At 39.5% G+C, this 18547-nt stretch overlaps 1 protein-coding gene across 1 annotated transcript in view; it reads right to left on the minus strand.

The window, feature by feature from the left end:
- The window catches only part of ACTR2 (actin related protein 2), a 63092-nt gene extending 44718 nt beyond the window's left edge, over positions 1 to 18374 (minus strand). The window contains exon 1 of the mRNA XM_069068955.1: positions 18115 to 18374. Within this exon, the coding sequence (XP_068925056.1) occupies positions 18115 to 18162 (48 nt within the window). The 5' untranslated portion in view covers positions 18163 to 18374. The remainder of the gene's footprint in view (positions 1 to 18114) is intronic.
- Between the last annotated feature and the right edge of the window lie 173 nt (positions 18375 to 18547).

The raw sequence follows: 18547 nt of genomic DNA on the forward strand, positions 1-18547 counted from the left end.
CCCAGGGAGAGGCAAATAAGGAAGTAGATTTCTTCTTGAGCCCAAAGACATCAATAATCATTTAATTCCATTAAATTCTACATTACACAAAGTAATGTGGTTACAGTTAGTCTCTTCCTTTAAGGGAGTAGGAATGGTAACAAAACATTTATAGACATGCCAATAAAAAGTACATACAGAACAGGGAGTACATTTCGAGAACAAAAAGCACTAACAACTGTGAGGCTAGTACTGGATATCAGGAAAGGCTTGCTACAACAGGTGTCACCTGAGCTGTATTTCAAAGGAAGCTAAGTGAATCCAAAAGGCAGAAATGAGGAGGGAACGCCAGTCACAGATAAAGAAATGGAAAATGGGGAACAACAATTAGGTCAAAGTAAGTGGATCAGAGAGGGGACAATAGATGCAAGAGATGTTGTGGACAAGACTTGGTAACTGATTGAATGGTGGGAATGAGATAGAATGAAGAATCAAAGATCGAATCTGACAGTTTAACTCATGAGATCACCAAAGGAGAGTAAAGAGAACAGGACCAAGGAGAGACATTTTGGAGGATGCCCAAACTTAGTGTGATAATGACCAAGCCAAGATAACTGGGGAAAGGTCAGACAGGCAGAAGAAACAAGAGTAGCATCACTAAAGCAAAGGCAGGAGAAAGTGGGTCTTAAGTGTCAAAATCTGTAGCGAGGTCAAGTGGGATAAGGACTAGGAAAAAGCTACTGGATTTAGCAGGTAAAGAGATCACTGTTAACCTTGCCAAGCACAGTTTCAGTTAAGCAGGTCTTCCTGACTCCAAGGCTGGTACTGTATTCACTGTGCCACCTAACTGCCCCCTCCAGCTCATTTTATAGAGGAGGAAACTGAGATGAACAGGGTTAAGCGACCTGCCCAGCTTCTCCCAGGGAGAGGCAAATAAGGAAGTAGATTTCTTCTTGAGCCCAAAGGCATCAATAATCATTTAATTCCATTAAATTAATGGAATTAAATGGGGGTTGGAAGCCAGAATGCCAGGGATAGAGGAGCAGGAAATGAGGAAATAGAGGCAATGAATAAAGAAATTCTTCCAGGGAGTTTATGCTTAGGATAAATGAATGGACAATAGTTAAATGGGATGGCATAAGAGTCTTTTTAGTCCCTCCCTATCCCCATTATTGCTGATCTGTCTTAAAATGCAAAATATCTCAATAAATGAAGCAGTGAACAAGATCCCTGAATGAATGCTAACCTATATTATATCTAAATCCTTCAAAGTTTGGATACTGGACTAGGGAATTTGGTTGTCATAAATTCAGGTTATGTACAAACAATACCTTTTGTTGGTTTCTGATTATTTGCTATCCTTGATTCTAAGAAAATACAAATAAAATGTCTCCCATATCCTAGGCCAGAGCCATGAGGTCAGGCATCTATTTCTATGCCGTAAGTAATAAAAATATATGTTCACATACCATGAAGTGAGTCAGATCCTTCCCTCCAAATTTTTTTTCTCCTTCACTTCTCCAACCAACTATAAAGCTAAAAGATTTCAAAGTGTAGATTTAAGGATGGAGGCATTAGGTAATACCTTGTACTCCAATCAGTAACTGTCCTAGAATCTCTGGGAAGTGAGGAAACTAATGAAATATCACCAAATATGTATCAAAGGTGGTACTTTTTTTCTTCATACGAAGGGAAAGCTAGAGAGCCACTTTAGTCCTACTGTATTTCATGAACACATCTAGAGACACTAGTGGCAAAGTTGGTTACTTACTGTAAGACAATCTAAAGGCTTGAACAAAAAAACATTCTCCCTTCCAGAAGCACTGTAAGAAAAATCATGGTACCTGTGTCTTTGGCTCTAAATCACCACACCACTGCAAACTTTATCTTTTGTGTTAAAATTAGATCTTATTCTGGTACCCCTCACCACCTCTCATTTCTAGTCAGTATAGCAAGTTTATAAGCAGCAGGTATAAAGAGGCAATAGAAGGAAGTAAGGTAGCAAAGGGGAATCTGGAAGTCATGTACAAACCATCACAAAGATCAAATGAACATAATTTACAAACGGTATCATATAGTAACTACAATTCACATCCTGGTAGTAAGTCCTTAATCAGAGGAAGCCACCAGCTGCTGTCAGAGCCCCTAGTCTGAGAATATGTAAATCTGTGACAAATTCCAGACATCCACAATAAGAAAAATTGCTGATAACTTTGAGTCAATGTTACCTTTAAAGTTTTACTTACAACTTTGAGAAGATTTGGTTATGTTAATGAACTTAACCCCAAGGCAGCACAGACCTCCAACGGCTGCCCCTGCTCCTGCCCCAAGCACTCATCCATTTCCATGAGGTCTGTGCTGCCAAGTGTTTTCAAACCTAATCCAAGGTGGCTTAAGTGATACTCTCTGCCTCTTCTCCCCATAATCTTCCCCATCACTGCCTGCCTTCCTTCACTGTCCCGTCCCCTGTCCCCATGCCATGTGCCTCTGGACCCTTTCAGTACCTGTCACTGTACCTTCTGTGCTCTTTGCTCCCACAGCCTCTGGGCTTATTAAAGTAGGATTGCTGTCCTGTTTCCCACTGCCAATTGTGTTCTTTCCCAGAGAGTACCCAAAGAACCAGGCTTGCCTGCCCCATCTCATAATTCATAAATTATCAATTCACTTTTCAATAAGTTTTGCTAGGATATATGTTTTGTGCATGGGCTTGCTTTTTCCACAAAAATTTCTCATTTAAAAAAGCATTTGCTCTTAAATGGTGGATATGAAAATCAGATTACCTCCACTCCAAATTAAGTCAGAAAGAAAGAACAAATTAAAATTGTAAGGAAGCAAGAGACTTAAACATGTTCAACAGTATCAGGAAAGGAGCCACTGAACAAAGGATGCGTGAAGATGACACAGAAGGAATGATTAAGGGCCAAGCTTCCAGACATTCCAGATGGGGATGACATCAAGAGTTCACATGAAGGAGGTGGCTTTGGCAAGAGAAAAGTTATCTTCATGAGACTAGAGAGGAGAAAATGGGAAATAAGAAAGAGGGGTATTGGGAAGTAAAATGGAGCAGAAGATATTTTAACTGATCTCAGGCTTCCATTTTCTCAGTCAAGTAGATCACAATGAAGATTTAATACAATTTGACAACTGATTAACCACAAGGGGTGAGAGAGAAAAAAGCTAAGTATAACCCTGGTGTTGCAAATCTGGGTGATTTAAAGAATGGTGGTGTCTCCAGTAGAACATGGAAGCTGGGAAAAACAGACGTGGGGGAGGGGGTGGTGAAGAGGAGAGATTTCTGCTTTGGAAATAGCAAGTCTGACCGCAAGTATGGGACACCTAGGTGGAGATAACCAGGCAATAGGTAATGTTAGAGAGAGCTGAAAGGAGAGTTTAGATATGTAGACATAAAGAGTTATCTGCATAGAGATTATAAGTGAACATTGGGGAGTTAATGAGATAACAGAGGGAGAGTTTATAAAAGAGAATTGAGGCACAGTGAGACAGTAGAAAGATCATGATTTTTGAGTTATGTGACCTTAGGTAAATCACTTAACTTCCTTGCACCTGTTTCGTCACCTGCAACATGAGGAGACTGGACTAGATGGCTTCTAGATCTGTGATCTCATAAGAAGGTTTAGGACGGAGCTTTGGGGTACCTCATACATAGCAGGTGATGCATGGATGATAATTCAGCAAAGGATTCTGAGAAGGAACAGTTAGATAGCAGGAAAACTAGTGGAGAATAATTTCATAAAAATCCAGAGAGGAGACAGTATATGGGAAGAAGGGCAAGTGTCAAAAATGGTAGAGGAATCAAAAAAGATAAGAAAAGGTCATGGGATTTGGAAATTAAGAGATTATTAGTTTAAGTGGATTGCAAGATGTTAAGTGGAGGCAGTGAGTATAGATAGACAGATGGCTTCTTCTATGAGTTTGTGGGGAAAAAAATAGGGTAAGTTAGCTTGAGGAGATGAAAAGGACAATTGAAGATTTCAGAAAAAGAGGGTTGAACATGTCTATAAGATAGAAGGGAAGGAACCAAGGGAACAAGAAAAAATAAACATTAGAGAGAAAGAAGGGAGTGTAAGTGAAGGGGCAGGCTCCCAGAGATGGGAAGATCAAAGACACAAGTAGAAGGGTTGACATAAGCAAGAAGGGCCACCTAAGTCTCAGAGAATGAAAGAAAGAAGAATGGAATGGGGGAATAAAGTTGAGGAGACATAAGGCATATAACCAGAAAGAAAAAAAAAAAAGGAACCCACAATGGAAGACCTCAATTTTCTGAGTAAAGAATCACAGAAGGAGAATTGTGGCAACTTAAAAACATTATCACTTCACAAAATAGTGACATAACAAGGAGAAAACAAATCTATAGAAAACTTAGGTTTCAAATATTTATAGGTGACATCAGAGGGAGGACAAAGAAACTCAAATCACCTGTTTTCATCATCAAAGAAAGAAGACCTTCCATATTTAGATTCTAACCACTTAGTGCCTAATGGATTATAAGAGGAGGTTGAAAGGACACTTAAAAAGATAAGACATAGGGAGAAAACTGGCTGGACCCAATCAAGTACACAGAGAAGAAAACTATACTGAAGATGACAACTTTGAAAGCACTGAAATATCAATTTTCAAAATCTCTCAGGGGGAAAGGATATGAAGAGTGGAAAAAACTCACATTATTATGTGTGTGTATACACACATACCCCCAAATATATGGCATCATCAATTACCAACAAATGTCTTTTTTCACATTTGAAAATGGGGAGACTTTAGGAACAGTGAGTTGGTGCAGTGAATAGAGCACTGGGTCAGGAAGACCCCAGTTCAAATCTAGCCTTAGACAATTACTAGATTTGGGATAAGTTATTTAACTGCTTGCTACCTCAGTTTCCTCATCTGTAAAATGGGACTAATAATAGCACCTAGCTCCCAAGGTTGCTGAGAATCAAACAAGATAGCTGTAAAGTGCTTAGTGTAGTACCTGGCACATAGCAGACACTTTGTAAGCACTTATCTCCTTCCTTCCTATTTCTTTATTATAAATTCTTTACAAGAATGGTTTCCACATGTTTGGGAACTCAAACATAATGCACATGCCACATTCTGCCTATATATTCCCTCACCTCTCCACTGAGAAGAGGGAGGTATAGTCTCATCTCTTCTCCTCCACCCTAATTCCATATATCTGGAGTACGGTTTTCATGGAATCACTTAATAATATATGGTCACAACAGCATTTTATTTACCTAGTATATTCTGCCAAAGATGTAAAAAATTTGATAATAATCATCTAGTTAACTTTTACAATAATAATATAAAGATATGAGAATACTGAGGCCCAAAGGAGATTAAATAATTAGTCTCACTAAAACCAAGGGTTTTCGTTCTCATACTCATAAGTCATTTATTCACTTTTTCTAGTCTCCTACCAAATCTTCACCAATCCTCATTTACAAAAAGGAAAAACACCTCAAAGTATCATATTTCAAAGAAGACAGTAATAAGAGCTCTTTGTTTTCATTCTAAGATTAAACTAATTAAGCAATACCATAGATATGAGTTGACTGATTTTTGCCCCATCCTATAAAAAAAACATATAGGCATGAACAGAAACCAACTGACAAGTATCTACTAAGAATTTACAATGTGCATATTATCCTTATAGTTATTCTTTTTACTAAATGGCTACATGAATCATTCATTAATATCTCTAAATGCCATCTGCAAATTCTCCACATGTAACATAGGAAAACTCCATGTAGCAGAACTTGGGGATCTTCAAAATCCTCCACAGCAATCTGGTTAAAGATTTTGAAGACATCTATTTAATCATAAATAGCTCAAGATATACTGCCATTTGGAATTCTACTTGGCTTTAACAGATGGGGCCTGTGAGATGTGTCAAAGTCATGCTCTCTTCAACAGCCTAAATCTTTCATAAACCTCTGTCAGGAAATAATTTCTTTTATATACAAAACACTAAATGAGTTATCCCCTGAAGCATTATAGTTATTTTAAAAGACTAATAATCCTGGACTGATTCACACATATTCCTTCTTCTAAAGCACACAAGGACCATACCTAAGATTTACAAGACAGTATCAAACAAAGACATTATTATTCTACTTCCCTATAGCTTAACAAATCCCCTAAAAAGATTTGTTCTGTGAGTTTGGATTCAGTCAAAGGGCCACACTTGAGGACCTAGAGGGTCACATGTGGTCCTAGGCCACAGGTACCCCACCCCCGTAACACAGTTGGTGCTGGCTAACATCAACATTAGCCAACATATATATAAATGTAAATACTTCAATACCTTAATGAATAAGCATTTATTAATCACTTACTATATACCAAATATTGTACTAAGTGCTAGGGGCACAACTAAAAAAAAGCAAAACAGTTCCTTCTCTCAAAGAACTAAAACTCTAAGTAGGTGCAACTACACAAAAGAAAATTCAGATGCAGAGCAGATGAAAAGACCCAGAAGTCCTAAGTGCATAGCAGTAGGTTAAATGGTCAAGCTCAAGGGTCCTGAAATCATATGAGGTCAAATGATAGTGCAGGGAATAGATGCAGGGCTGACGTTAAGGCCCAGAGGAACTCAGGAGGCAGTTGCAAGGCACATAAGAAGACCTGATGGTCCTCCACCTTATCACAAGGAAGAAATATTGACTCTGATCTTATCCAGGTCTTGTGACAGTTGTCTAGAACCCTAGATGAAGAACTTAAACTCTAAGTAGGTGCAACTACACAAAAGAAAATTCAGATGCAGAGCAGATGAAAAGACCCAGAAGTCCTAAGTGCATAGCAGTAGGTTAAATGGTCAAGCTCAAGGGTGCTGAAATCATATGAGGTCAAATGACAGTGCAGGGAATAGATGCAGGGCTGATGTTAAGGCCCAGAGGAACTCAGGAGGCAGCTGCAAGGCACATAAGAAGACCTGATGGTCCTCCACCTTATCACAAGGAAGAAATATTGACTCTGATCTTATCCAGGTCTTGTGACAGTTGTCTAGAACCCTAGATGAAGAGAGAAGGGTTGCCCAGTGGTGGGAAATCTTTCTGCTTTCTACAAAGCTATTCCAGATAGGCTCTAATTTTTTTCGGCTGTGTGGGTCTTTCCTCCAACAATCCATACCACCACCAACATACTTACTATTTATCTGACAAATAGTCTTTGCGGCCAAAAATTACCTTGTGACCAACCTGATGATTATCTTCTATCAAACAACAAATACATTTCACTGGGCCTGAACCTCAATTTTTCTAGCATTATAAGACCTGTTAGAGCCTGTACTCCACTGGCACAGCCTTCAAGAACCCTAGGGTCACCTATAATCCACAATGAGGTATTGGGATAAGACTTCAGTAAAATATATTCAATTACAATTATTTTAATATTATACTTTTATGCTAACCCCAAAGTTTTATATATATATATATATATATATATATAAACTAGATATAAATACAAAAAGGGGGTGGCTAGGTGGTACAGTGAATAGAGCACTGGCCCTGGAGTCAGGAGGACCTGAGTTCAAATCCACCTCAGGCACTTAACACAAAAACTAGCCATGTGACCTTGGGCAAGTCACCCCCAAAAAAGCAAAAAAAAACCCAAAACAAAACAAAACAAGAAGGGTCAAATGCCTCTGGTGGTTTGGTAAGATGAAAATGGTTAGCTTTGATATATACATACACACACCTATCCTCTACAAGGGTCACTTTTAGCATCTATCTTAAGAAGAAAGATCTGTGCTTTAGGAAGATCATTTTGGCACTTAATTGGAGAACAGAATGAAGCCAGAATAGACATAAAGCAGGGAGATCAACCAGAAGGCTACCGCAATAACAGCTTATAGTAATAGTCCAGTTCTTAAGGTAGAGGGCCTGCACGAGAGAGGCAGCTTTTTGAATGAAGGGAAGGGGATGTATATGAGAAATGTTGTAAAGTTAAGGAGGGGGGATGGGGAGGGGAGGGCAAGTATAAATAAGAAATCAAGTATAACATCATGATTGTGAGCTTAGGGAATTGAGAAGATGTTGGTGCCCTTGGCAGGAAAAAGAGAGTTCATAAGAAGGAAAGATTTGGGGGAAAAAATGAGTTCTGTTTAGGACATGCTAAGATAAATGTCTACAGGCTGCTTCCCAGCTACTTAAAAACAAGCTCATGTATCCCCATACCTAAGGAAAAGGGGAATAACATGTAACAAGCTTGGAAAGGTAGGCTGAAGTCTGTATTTCATCATAGAGGCATTAAGAAGTCACTGGAGTTTACTGATTAGGATATGAGTGTAGTCAAATCTGTGATTTAGGAATATCACTTTGGCAGTGATGTGGGGAGGGGAGAGACTTGAGACTGGGAAACTAAGTTACTACAACAGATAAGAAGTGATAAGAAATTAATAGAGTGGGATGGTGGGGCTGGGGAGAGGGGGCAGAGGAGTGACCAGGTCAGTGGAAAAAAATGGACAGATATAAAAGATGCTGTGGAGGTAGAAATGACAAGGCTTAGCAACTGGTTAAGTGGGATGAGAGAGTGAGGAGCCTCTGCTAACTGAATCTTGATATATACTTACAGATAAGGCTAGGACTTGAATGATGATCCAATAAAGATGACTGAGTAACCTTGAGCAAGTTACTTAACCCCTATTGCTTTAAAAAAAAAAAGATGACTGAGAAGTACCACAAAAATTAAAGAGAGCAAAGATTATATAAGAGAGAATGGCTCAAAATGTCAAATGCTGCAGAGAGGTAAAAAATGATGAGGACTAAAAAATGTCAACTGGATTTAATAACTAAAAGATCACTAATAGTTTGGAGAAAGCGGTTTCAGTTGAGTGGTAAGGTCAGAAGTCAGATGTAGAACAGGGGAAGTTAAGGGAAGAAGTGTATATGGCTTTTTTTTTTTCCAAAGATGGAAGAGAATTAGCTATGTGTGAAGACAGTGGGAAATAACTGAAACAGAAGATTAGAGGGGAAGATTTAAGGGCAGTCTATAGGAGATGAGAGGGAAGCATGATTTCAAGGAGAGGGGCTGGCTTTGACAAGGACCACCACTTCATCTGCAACTAAAGCACAGAATGGAGTACAATGACAAGGACTTTTAAGGTACAGAGTAGAGGAAAAGATGGAGCTCAAGGACCATGGTTTTTATTTTCTCCGGAAAGTAAGAGGCAGAGTTCTCTCCTAAGAGGGAAAGAGAAATATGGGAGAGGGTTTGAAATAGTCACTGAAAAAAGTGAGTCACTAAGGGAAGTTATGGAACCTTGGGCAAAATTAAACTATACAACTAAAATGGAAGAAGCAAACTGATTTGCATTCGTATGACAGAATCAAATCTATGGCCTGTTTCTAAACAAGGAGAGTGGCTAGATAATTATTCAAGGTGCTATTCAGACAATTAAAAAGCTGGAATTTTTAGGTCACCTATGTACAGAGTCAGAGAATCTAATATTCTTTTTTTGTTTGTTTTGTTTTGTTTTTTGGAGGGGGAAAGGTGAGGCAATTGGGGTTAAGTGATTTGTCCAAGGTCACACAGCTAGTAAGTTTCAAGTGTCTGAGGCCAGAATTGAAATCAGGTCCTCCTCACTCCAGGGCCCATGTTCCATTTACTGTGCCACCTTAGCTGCCCCAAGAATCTAATATTCTTAAAACTTAACTACTTGGAAAGCTGCAAGAGAAAAGCCATTTTCAAAGTTGCCAAGTTTAAAGAGAAAAGACAGTACTGAAAGTGGAAGCAATTTAGATGGTATTTTTGAAGCTATCTAAATTTCTACAGGTTCAATGAAAAACTGTTTTAATATACACTCAAATGCAAAATAATGATCACTTGTTAAATTATTATGTAGCAAATGTATTTATCCAACAATGGCTAACATTTCTACACAGATTTCTTCAAGATGCTCAGTCCAAACCACTCCATAACTATACTTTGGCACACATCTTTCACTTCAAATTTTAAAACTGCTTCAAAACTACTATAACAGGTACATAGTTTAAAAGAAAATCCCTACCAAAAAAAAATACATACTAAGCCCAGGTAACTATCAGCTGCCCAGTTTAGTTCCCACTCCATATAACATCAGGCTCCAGGACTTCCACATCTAACACTCCCCCAGGCTTTCCAGCTTCCTTTTGGGTGTGGTTCCCCCCTTAAATTGTGAGCTTCTCAAGAAAGGAACAGTCTTCCTTTTTCTTATTTATATCCCCAGGGCTTAGCACTCAGTAAGGCACAAAGGTGCTTAATAAATGTTTAGTGAACAGAATTGAGAGCCTGAGGTCATCCACAAACACCCAGGAGATATTGGAGCAAAAGACTCTTAAGAAGGAACCCATAAATAGGTAGCCAGTCCCTTTCTCCCAGTCCCCCAACACCCAGCAGCAAGGAACGATTCCCCTACATGAAACCATAAAGGGTCTGACAGGATACTTTTTTTTCTTATGTAAGAAAAGGACAGGGATTTTAGAAATTTTGATTTTGGTATGCACAAAAAAAGGACTGATAGGTCTGTTACCACTAAATACAAGTGGCAAAATTAATGTACTGTATCTAATGACCTGTGTTAGCTCTTGTATATGAGTTTAAGTTCACAGGTATGTATGTGTGCTCGTTTTAAGGTAAATGTGTTAGCTCCCAAATGTATATGGTAGCTTCCATGTTTGTCTATGGGCACACTTGTGTAAATTTAACAAATTTTTAAAACATGAACACATTTAATTTATAAAAACAAAATTCAGGTACATTTATTTTTAAGTATTAAAATTAAATAATATGCTTAAAAAAAGGCATACTAAGGAATTTTAAAGGGGAAAAAAACCCCAACATTCATTCTTCCTGCACCAAAATCATGATTTTTAGAAAATGTATAAAAACCACAACTATTAATTTGTAAAATGAAGAAAATAAACCTTGTTCAAACCATATTTTGTCACTTTAATCCTTAAAAGGCAAAATGTGACATGGCATATGCTTACAACCCTCTCATCATTTAAAAACTTAGCTACTAATTTGCCCTGGTGTGTGCAAGAAGGCTGTGTTTAAGAAATAGGTTTTACCATATATAGTTTCCTCTTCATAGCATTGTGGTTGAAACTGGCTCTCTTACTTCCCACTGAGTCATCAAATGGTAAGAACATTCACAGTCTATCATAGCCTTTCAGGCAAAAATTAAAGAGTATTAACTACATTAGCTTAAAAAAAAAATGTTTTATGAGCAAATTTAAACCTTGCTTTTACTTGTCTTTTTTCTTCCATTAGTTTTATCAGAATACTCCTTTTTCATTATTTTAATCAGGTAATGATCAGGACACCATCCTACAATCCTCTTTGTTCCAGAAAGCTTAGACTCAAGAATTATTGACTTTCACCTCAGTTATTTTTATTCAGTGAATCTCCTATCATGTGAACAAGATGATAGTTTTATTTCAGTATCTCAGTATCTCCATACAATCAGCAGAGTCACTAAAAGAAACCTATCCACAGCTAAATAATAGAAAATTCATACACTAGTACAGTACTTCTATAAACTACAAAAGATCACAGGGTGGTAACTGGCTGCTAGCAAAGTTCAGGGTTCAACTACATTGTTGAGTCATTTCAGTCATGTCTGACTCTTCATAATCCAATTTTTGGAGGTTTTCCTGGCAAAGATACTGGAGTGGTTTACCATTTCCTTCTCCAACTCATTTTACAGATGAGGAAACTGAGGCAAACAGGCTTAAGTGACTTGCCCAGGGTCACCCAGTAAGCGTGAGGCCAAATTTGAACTTGTGATTAAGTCTTCCTGACTCTTCGCCTAGCATCCTACAGCACCACCTCGCTGCCCCTCCTACATAAGGATTCCTGAATGAATCACACAGCATTAGAAATGGAAGTGATTTTAGTGGTCATATGGTCCAACCCCACTATAACATACTTGAAAAAAAAAAAGTGATGATTCAGCCTCTGCTTGAAGACCTACAATGATTCTCTTAAGGCAACGCATTCAATTTTTTTGTTCAGTTCTAATTGTTAGGAAAAATTTCCAGATACAAAATCTCAATTTGTCTCTTTGCAATTTCCAAACTTTCCTTTGATTTTGCACCCTGGGGCCAAACAAAACAGGCACTATTCCTCTTCCACAAGAAGTCCCTTCAAATATCTGGAGACAACTATTCTGTCCCCTCAAAATGTTCTCTACCTCAAGCTATCCATACCAAAATCCACTGACCAATCCTCAACTGAAATAAACTCAAAACCTATGTAGCCAAGAATAGAGGGAATGCAGAAAACCGGGGGAAAAACTCTCACAATCTCTCAAATAGAATGTTAATGGGTCAGAATATTGTTGTGATGTAAGGAATAATCAGTTGGTGGATTTAGAAAAATATAAAAGCCTTGGACTTAAGAAGATGCTATCCACATTCAGAGAAACAGATTACAAGTGGAAATAACTGTAATACGTTCTTAGATACATGCATCTGAGTGTCTATTATATATGTATGTTTATGGTTATGTAAATGTGCATATATGTATGTGTGTATTTATATTATATATAAAAATATATCTGCACTTAATTGTAGCCTTCTTGGGGAGGGGAAGCAGAAAAAAAAAGTAAAGAGTGCACAGCAGAGGGCAAAAGAAAACCTACAAGGAAGCAAAGATGGACAGCTTTGAAAATAATGTGTTGTATTTATTATATAGCTTTTCTTGAAATGGATATTTATGGTTTTATATTGAATCCTCTCCTATGTTCTGCTATGTACATGGCAATTTTTTTTCCTTTTCTTATTTTGCATTTAAGTTTAAAATAAATTTTTAAACTTAAAAAAAAAAAAAGACTCAAGGCCCTTCAACCTCCTAGTTGTCCTCTCCTGGACAACTGCTTAAACAGTGGTGCCCAGAGCTGAACACATACTCCATGTGAACCAAGTACAGAGCAACTTACCTTATTTCCGGAAGCTATGCTTCTCAATGCAGCCCCAAATTCTATTAACTATTTTGACCAGCCACATCACCCTACTGCTTCAGATTGAATTTGTAGTCCACTATATTCTCCAGATTTTTTTCAAAAACCAATTTTTAAGAACCTGCTAATAACTTTCCCTCTCCCATCCTGTGATTTGGAAGTGGGTTTCTAAAGAACTCAAATCCCCCTCCAAAGAAAAGGAAAAGGAGGGGGGAGGGGGCACATATAGGTGGCACAGTGAATAGAGCACAAGGCCCTGGAGTCAGGAGGACCTGAGTTCAAGTCTGGTCTCAGACACTTGACACTTGACTAGCTGTGTGACGTTAGGCAAGTCACTTAATTTCCTTGCCTTCCCCCCTCAAAAATAAAAACAAAGGGGCGGCCAGGTGGCTCAGCGAGTAAGAGCACCGGCTCCAGTGTCGGGATGACCTGGATCAAATCCGGGCTCAGATACTCAGCACCACACCCAGAAATAATAACTGGCCGTGTAACCTTGAGCAAGTTACTTAACTCCAATTGCTTTAAAAAAATAAATAAATAAAAATAAAAATAAAAACAAAAAAACCCTCAAATCTAAGATTTTGCATTTACCTCTACTGAATTTTATGTAATTAGATTCACCTTAGTGTACTAACTTGTCAAGATCTTTTTTGGATGCTGTCAAAATGGGCTAACTATCCTCAGCTTTGTGTAAAGGCTTCCTGATCTCCAGATTATAGTTACTTTGGGACACAGATTCACTGACCTGGACAATCCTTGTGATGCCACTTTAGATAGCAGTTATGCCAAGTACTGGCTACAGTTAAAGGGCTAGGAAATTTTGGAGAAGAGAGAGAGGAATAAACACTGATATGTACACCTCCTATGTGCTAGGCACTGGGCTAAGTGCTTTGTTAAAGGTATCTCATTTGAGTCTCACAACTTTGCAAGGAAGATGCTGTTTTTACCTCAACTTTACAATGGAAGAAACTGAGGCAAACAGATGTAAAATGATGTGCCCAGGGTGGTACAGTTAGTGTCTCAAACTGAATCTGAACTCAGGACTTCTTTACTACTGACCCTTCAAGTGGCACCAGCAGCTTAGCTTGAGAAATATTAGTTTCCTTTCTCTTTGCCTTGCCCTGAATGCTACAGAGAGTGGAACTAGCATAAATACTGTACCTTCTCCCCATTCTGTAACTGTGAAATGCTTAGGCATTTTTAAGCCTAGTCAATATTCTGATAGTTCTATACTCCAATGAAGTTATGATTTCATCCCTTCCAATGATGAAGGCTAGAAATCATCCATGCACCCTCATTTCCTCCCATAAATCTGCCACAAACGGTCCACCTAGAAATTTGGGGACCTAATTCTAAATTTCCAGGTATCAGTGGATGTCAATGAAGTGCACTGGCAGGCTATCAGTTTCTCTTTGTTCTTGGCTGGCTCACCTTTTTTGCTTTACCCAATCATGTATTTCAGATTACATCTTTACTGCAAGGCCTTTCCTGAGCCATTTCTGGTTTGGAACATGCTGCATGCTACCCCTGCCTACCATGCACCTCTCTGCTGCCTTTTGGATTATCCTCTAATTCAATAAGCCAGAGTGTGATTATATATGACTATGTAACATCATAATAAGACTACTGGTGTTAAAAAAAAATATAAGCTTTTGTTGTAGGAAGAAGCTTGGAGGGGAATTGTGATTAAAATAAATGTGCAATTTAACAAACAGTCTAGCCCATTCCCCCTCTTGTTCAATTCTAAGCACAGCTCATAACTGTATTAAAGAATCGTTTAACTTTTTTTAAAAGCAGCTTTTAAGTGTTAAGTATCTCATACAGGTTAACATGGATTTTTTCTCTGTTGCTTATTTTCTTTTAATATGTGATCAAGAAGCTACAGGTTGCCTATCAAACTGCACAGCAACCTGGGAAGTAGGTATTCTTTAGGTTTCCCTATGTGAATAGTTAAAACTGACCTTTCTAAGTGATTCAGAACACTCAGATCTTCTTGGGCTTGCTAAAATCAGCACACTGTTATTTTCAGACAGAAGCATCTGAAGGCAAAAGGCCTGGCCAATGGGTACTTAAAAATTACCAAATTTGGGGCGGCCAGGTAGCACAGTGAGTAAGAGCACCAGCCCCAGAGTCGGGATGACCTGGGATCGAATCTGGACTCAGACACTTAGCACCCACCCAGAAACACCTGGCCTTGAGCAAGTTACTTAACCCCAATTGCTTAAAAAAAATTTTTACCAAATTTTGGGTTAACATCACTAAGAAAACTTTAAATGAGTGAAAGACAAATGAACATGCCACACATACAAATTTAATGCCTTGTAAATATTTAATTGCATATGAAATGTTGCTCTAGAATAAAATCAAGATAAAAGACAGAATGTGATTGATTTTCTAGCTTTAAAATGTCTATATATAAAGCTTACAGAAATATTAAAGTATTTCTGAATGGTATTATGATGCTATCAATACTACTTCATCACTAATGCTGGTTCTTTCTTCATTTTAAACTAATTGATGTATTTATATTTGGAGGCACTGGCAATTAATTTCAAAACAGATCTATTTATTTACTAGATCATTTGTTACAGAAAATGAAAGGAACCCGATTTTAAAATTTTATGTTATAGACATCCTTTCCCCCTCAAAATTTGACTGGCGAACTGAGTCTTAAATGTATAATTCGTTGTGCTTTTTATACAATAGACTTCCCAATAACAAATTCAAAGGCCATCTCTGATGCTTTTTGTTGTTCAGTCATTTTTCAGTCTTGTCCAATTCTTCACAACCCCATTTGGGGTTTTCTTGGCAAAGATACTGGAGTGGTTTGCTATTTCCTTCTCCAGCTCATTTTACAGATGAGGAAACTGAGGCAAACAGGCTTAAGTGACTTGCCCAGGGTCACACAATAAGAATCCAAGGCGAGATTTGTACTCGGGAAGATATGTCAGGAAGATACTCTGACTCTATCTGTTGTGCCACACAGCTACCCAGCATCACTAACTCTAGTGTTTTATTATTTAAAAAAGAAAGTAGCTGTCCATGTGTTCCTATACTAACAGCAGGTAAGAAATAACTTGATTTACACAAGAGTTCAGCAAATAGGATTATCACCAAAAAGCAAAAAGTTGAACAGACCTCTGAAAGGAAATATAGCATGGAGATAAAGAAATGGCCCTGAAGCCTGGAAAACTTGAGTTTGAGTCCTGCCTCTGACATATAAATGACTGACCCTGGGCAAGTCACTAAATTGTCCCTCTTAATCTCTATCTCCTGGCTGCTTCTAAGAATCAGCTAAAATCCCATCTTCTAAGAGAAGTCTTTCCTGATCTCCCCTTAATGCCAGTGCCTTTTCCTTATTGGGTCTTTTAAATTAATCTCATACCTAGCTTGTCTGTACAGTTGTTGGCATGTCATCCCTCCCATTAGGTGTGAGAGCTCCTTCCTTTGTAACCCTAGTGTTTAGCAGTGTCTGGCACTTAGTAAATATGGCTACTGACACTAAGCAACTTTCTGAGAGAGAGGTTCTCAATTTTTCTTTTATCATGGGCCACTTTAGCAGCATCTGGTGAAGCCTATGGGCCTCTTCTCAGATAATGTTTTTAAATAAGTGAAATATATGCTGAATTTGTTAGAGGTTGGTGAAAATAAATATATAACTTTTCCCCATCCAATTTCACGGGTCCCCTGAATTCAAAACACAAGGTCCATGGAACCCAGATTAAGATTTCTTGCTCTAAGACTATATATATATTACATAAGTGTCAATTTGCATTGCCTGCTGAGGGAATTTCCTCATCTAGAACTTCTCTATGCCAATGAACTCTCATCTACTATCTACAACCCTATATAAAACATTGTTTTCTGAACATTACTTTGAATATAGAAGAAATCAATCCGGGATAATCCTATACTTCAATCTTCTGTAACAAAATCAAAATGAAACAATGTCATAAGAAATCAGTGTATTTTTTTCAGCACATTTTATATTTAATAGCCCTTTTAAAAGGCTACAGCATCATGGAAAGATAATAAATTGGAAAGCTAGGTTCTAGTCACAGCCATGCCACTAACCTGCTGTGTTACCCGGTGCAAGCCGCAACTGGTTTTCAATTTTCTAATTTATAAAAGGTTTGCCTATGTTAATTTAAAGTTCATTACATTCTCCACAGTATAATTCTAGAAGAGTTTAACAATAAAAAAAGTTTTTTTGTTAATTTCTAATTCACATAGTAGACCCTGCTGGGAGAGTGAGGTGTAGGAAGGATCACGAAAAAAGCAGATATACACTGGTATGCTGTGGCAACCTCAAAAAGAGCTGAGAACAAATGCAACGTAAAATCATCACTGGAGAATACATTCCAAATAAATCATGTTTCAATCTTGAGATTTGTTCCGAATTTGCCACCATTTGATAAAAAAACAAACAACAACAAAAAAAGGCAGATCCCTCCCCAAAAAAGGAGCATCTAGAAAAAAGAGAGGGGGCAAGAATACCCCGTTTTTACAACTCTCTGCGTATTTAAGATCACACTCATTTGCAACTTGCAGTTAGGAGAAAAAGAGGAACACAAGGGGCTTCGTAACTTCTCTCAAGGTCACCACCACACTGGCCTTCGCGACTTCGGCAGCCCGCGCCCCCCCGGGGCTCGCCCACTTAGGCACCTTAATCCCCCACGGCCCCCTCGGACGTCCAAAGCCGTGCGCCTCCCCCAGGCTCCCTCCCACGAGCCCCTCCAAACGCTGCTTCGAGACGGGGGCTGCCAGCCCTACTTCCTTTTTCACCCCCTCGCTTCCTGCCTCCGATGCTCTACCTTCGATTTTACAGGAAGAGCAAAGGCCCGATTATTATTTTTTAAAATCAGAAGCTTCTTTGAATTGACCGGGACTATCTTCAATCTGCCCACCGCCAGCGTCCTCAATACCATCTCCAAGGTACTCAGGGAGGGGGCGAGCAGGAGACCACCCCCCACCGCCCAAGGGGATGAGGCACGGCGTGGGGGTGGGGGGCTGACAGGAAGAGGTGCGGGGGCGGGAGGGCGCAGGCCCCCCCCCCCCCTCCACCTGAGGCCCCAGCGGCCGCGCCGCGCCCAAGCAGTCTGCCCACACACCTTCCTCCTCCCCCGGGCCATCTTCGGCTCCGGTCCCCACAGGCCTCCCCCGGGCTCGGCGCTTACCCCGGTGCCGTTGTCACACACCACCACCTTCCTGCCCTGGCTGTCCATTGTGAGCCCGGAGAGAACCAACGCCGCCTGCCTGCCTCTCTCCCTCTACAGCTGGGCAAGTCGCCGCTGCTGCTGCTGCTGCTGGGGAAGCTACTACAGCCGCCGCCACCGCCGCCGCTGCCACCGCCCAGGTTCTCTCTTCCTCTTCCTCTTCCTCCTCCTCCTTCTTTCTGCCCCTCCTTCAGCTCAACTTTCTGGACCCAACCGGAAGTAGTTTGCCCCGCCCCGCCTGCTGTATAACTGACAGCTCCTTAAGGGGGGAGGGAGAGAAGTTGGTGGAGGACTCCAAGAAAGCGTTCAACCGAGGAGTGGCAGCACTGCTGCCCAATGAGAAGCTTTTTCTTCTCCTCTCCCTCTCTCCCTCTCTCCCTCTCCCCCCCCCCCC

The sequence above is a fragment of the Petaurus breviceps genome, unplaced genomic scaffold, assembly GCF_028583685.1.
Source record: "Petaurus breviceps papuanus isolate PSGF00001 unplaced genomic scaffold, PetGlider_PUasm1.0 90775, whole genome shotgun sequence".
Classification (NCBI taxonomy): Eukaryota; Metazoa; Chordata; class Mammalia; order Diprotodontia; family Petauridae; genus Petaurus; species Petaurus breviceps.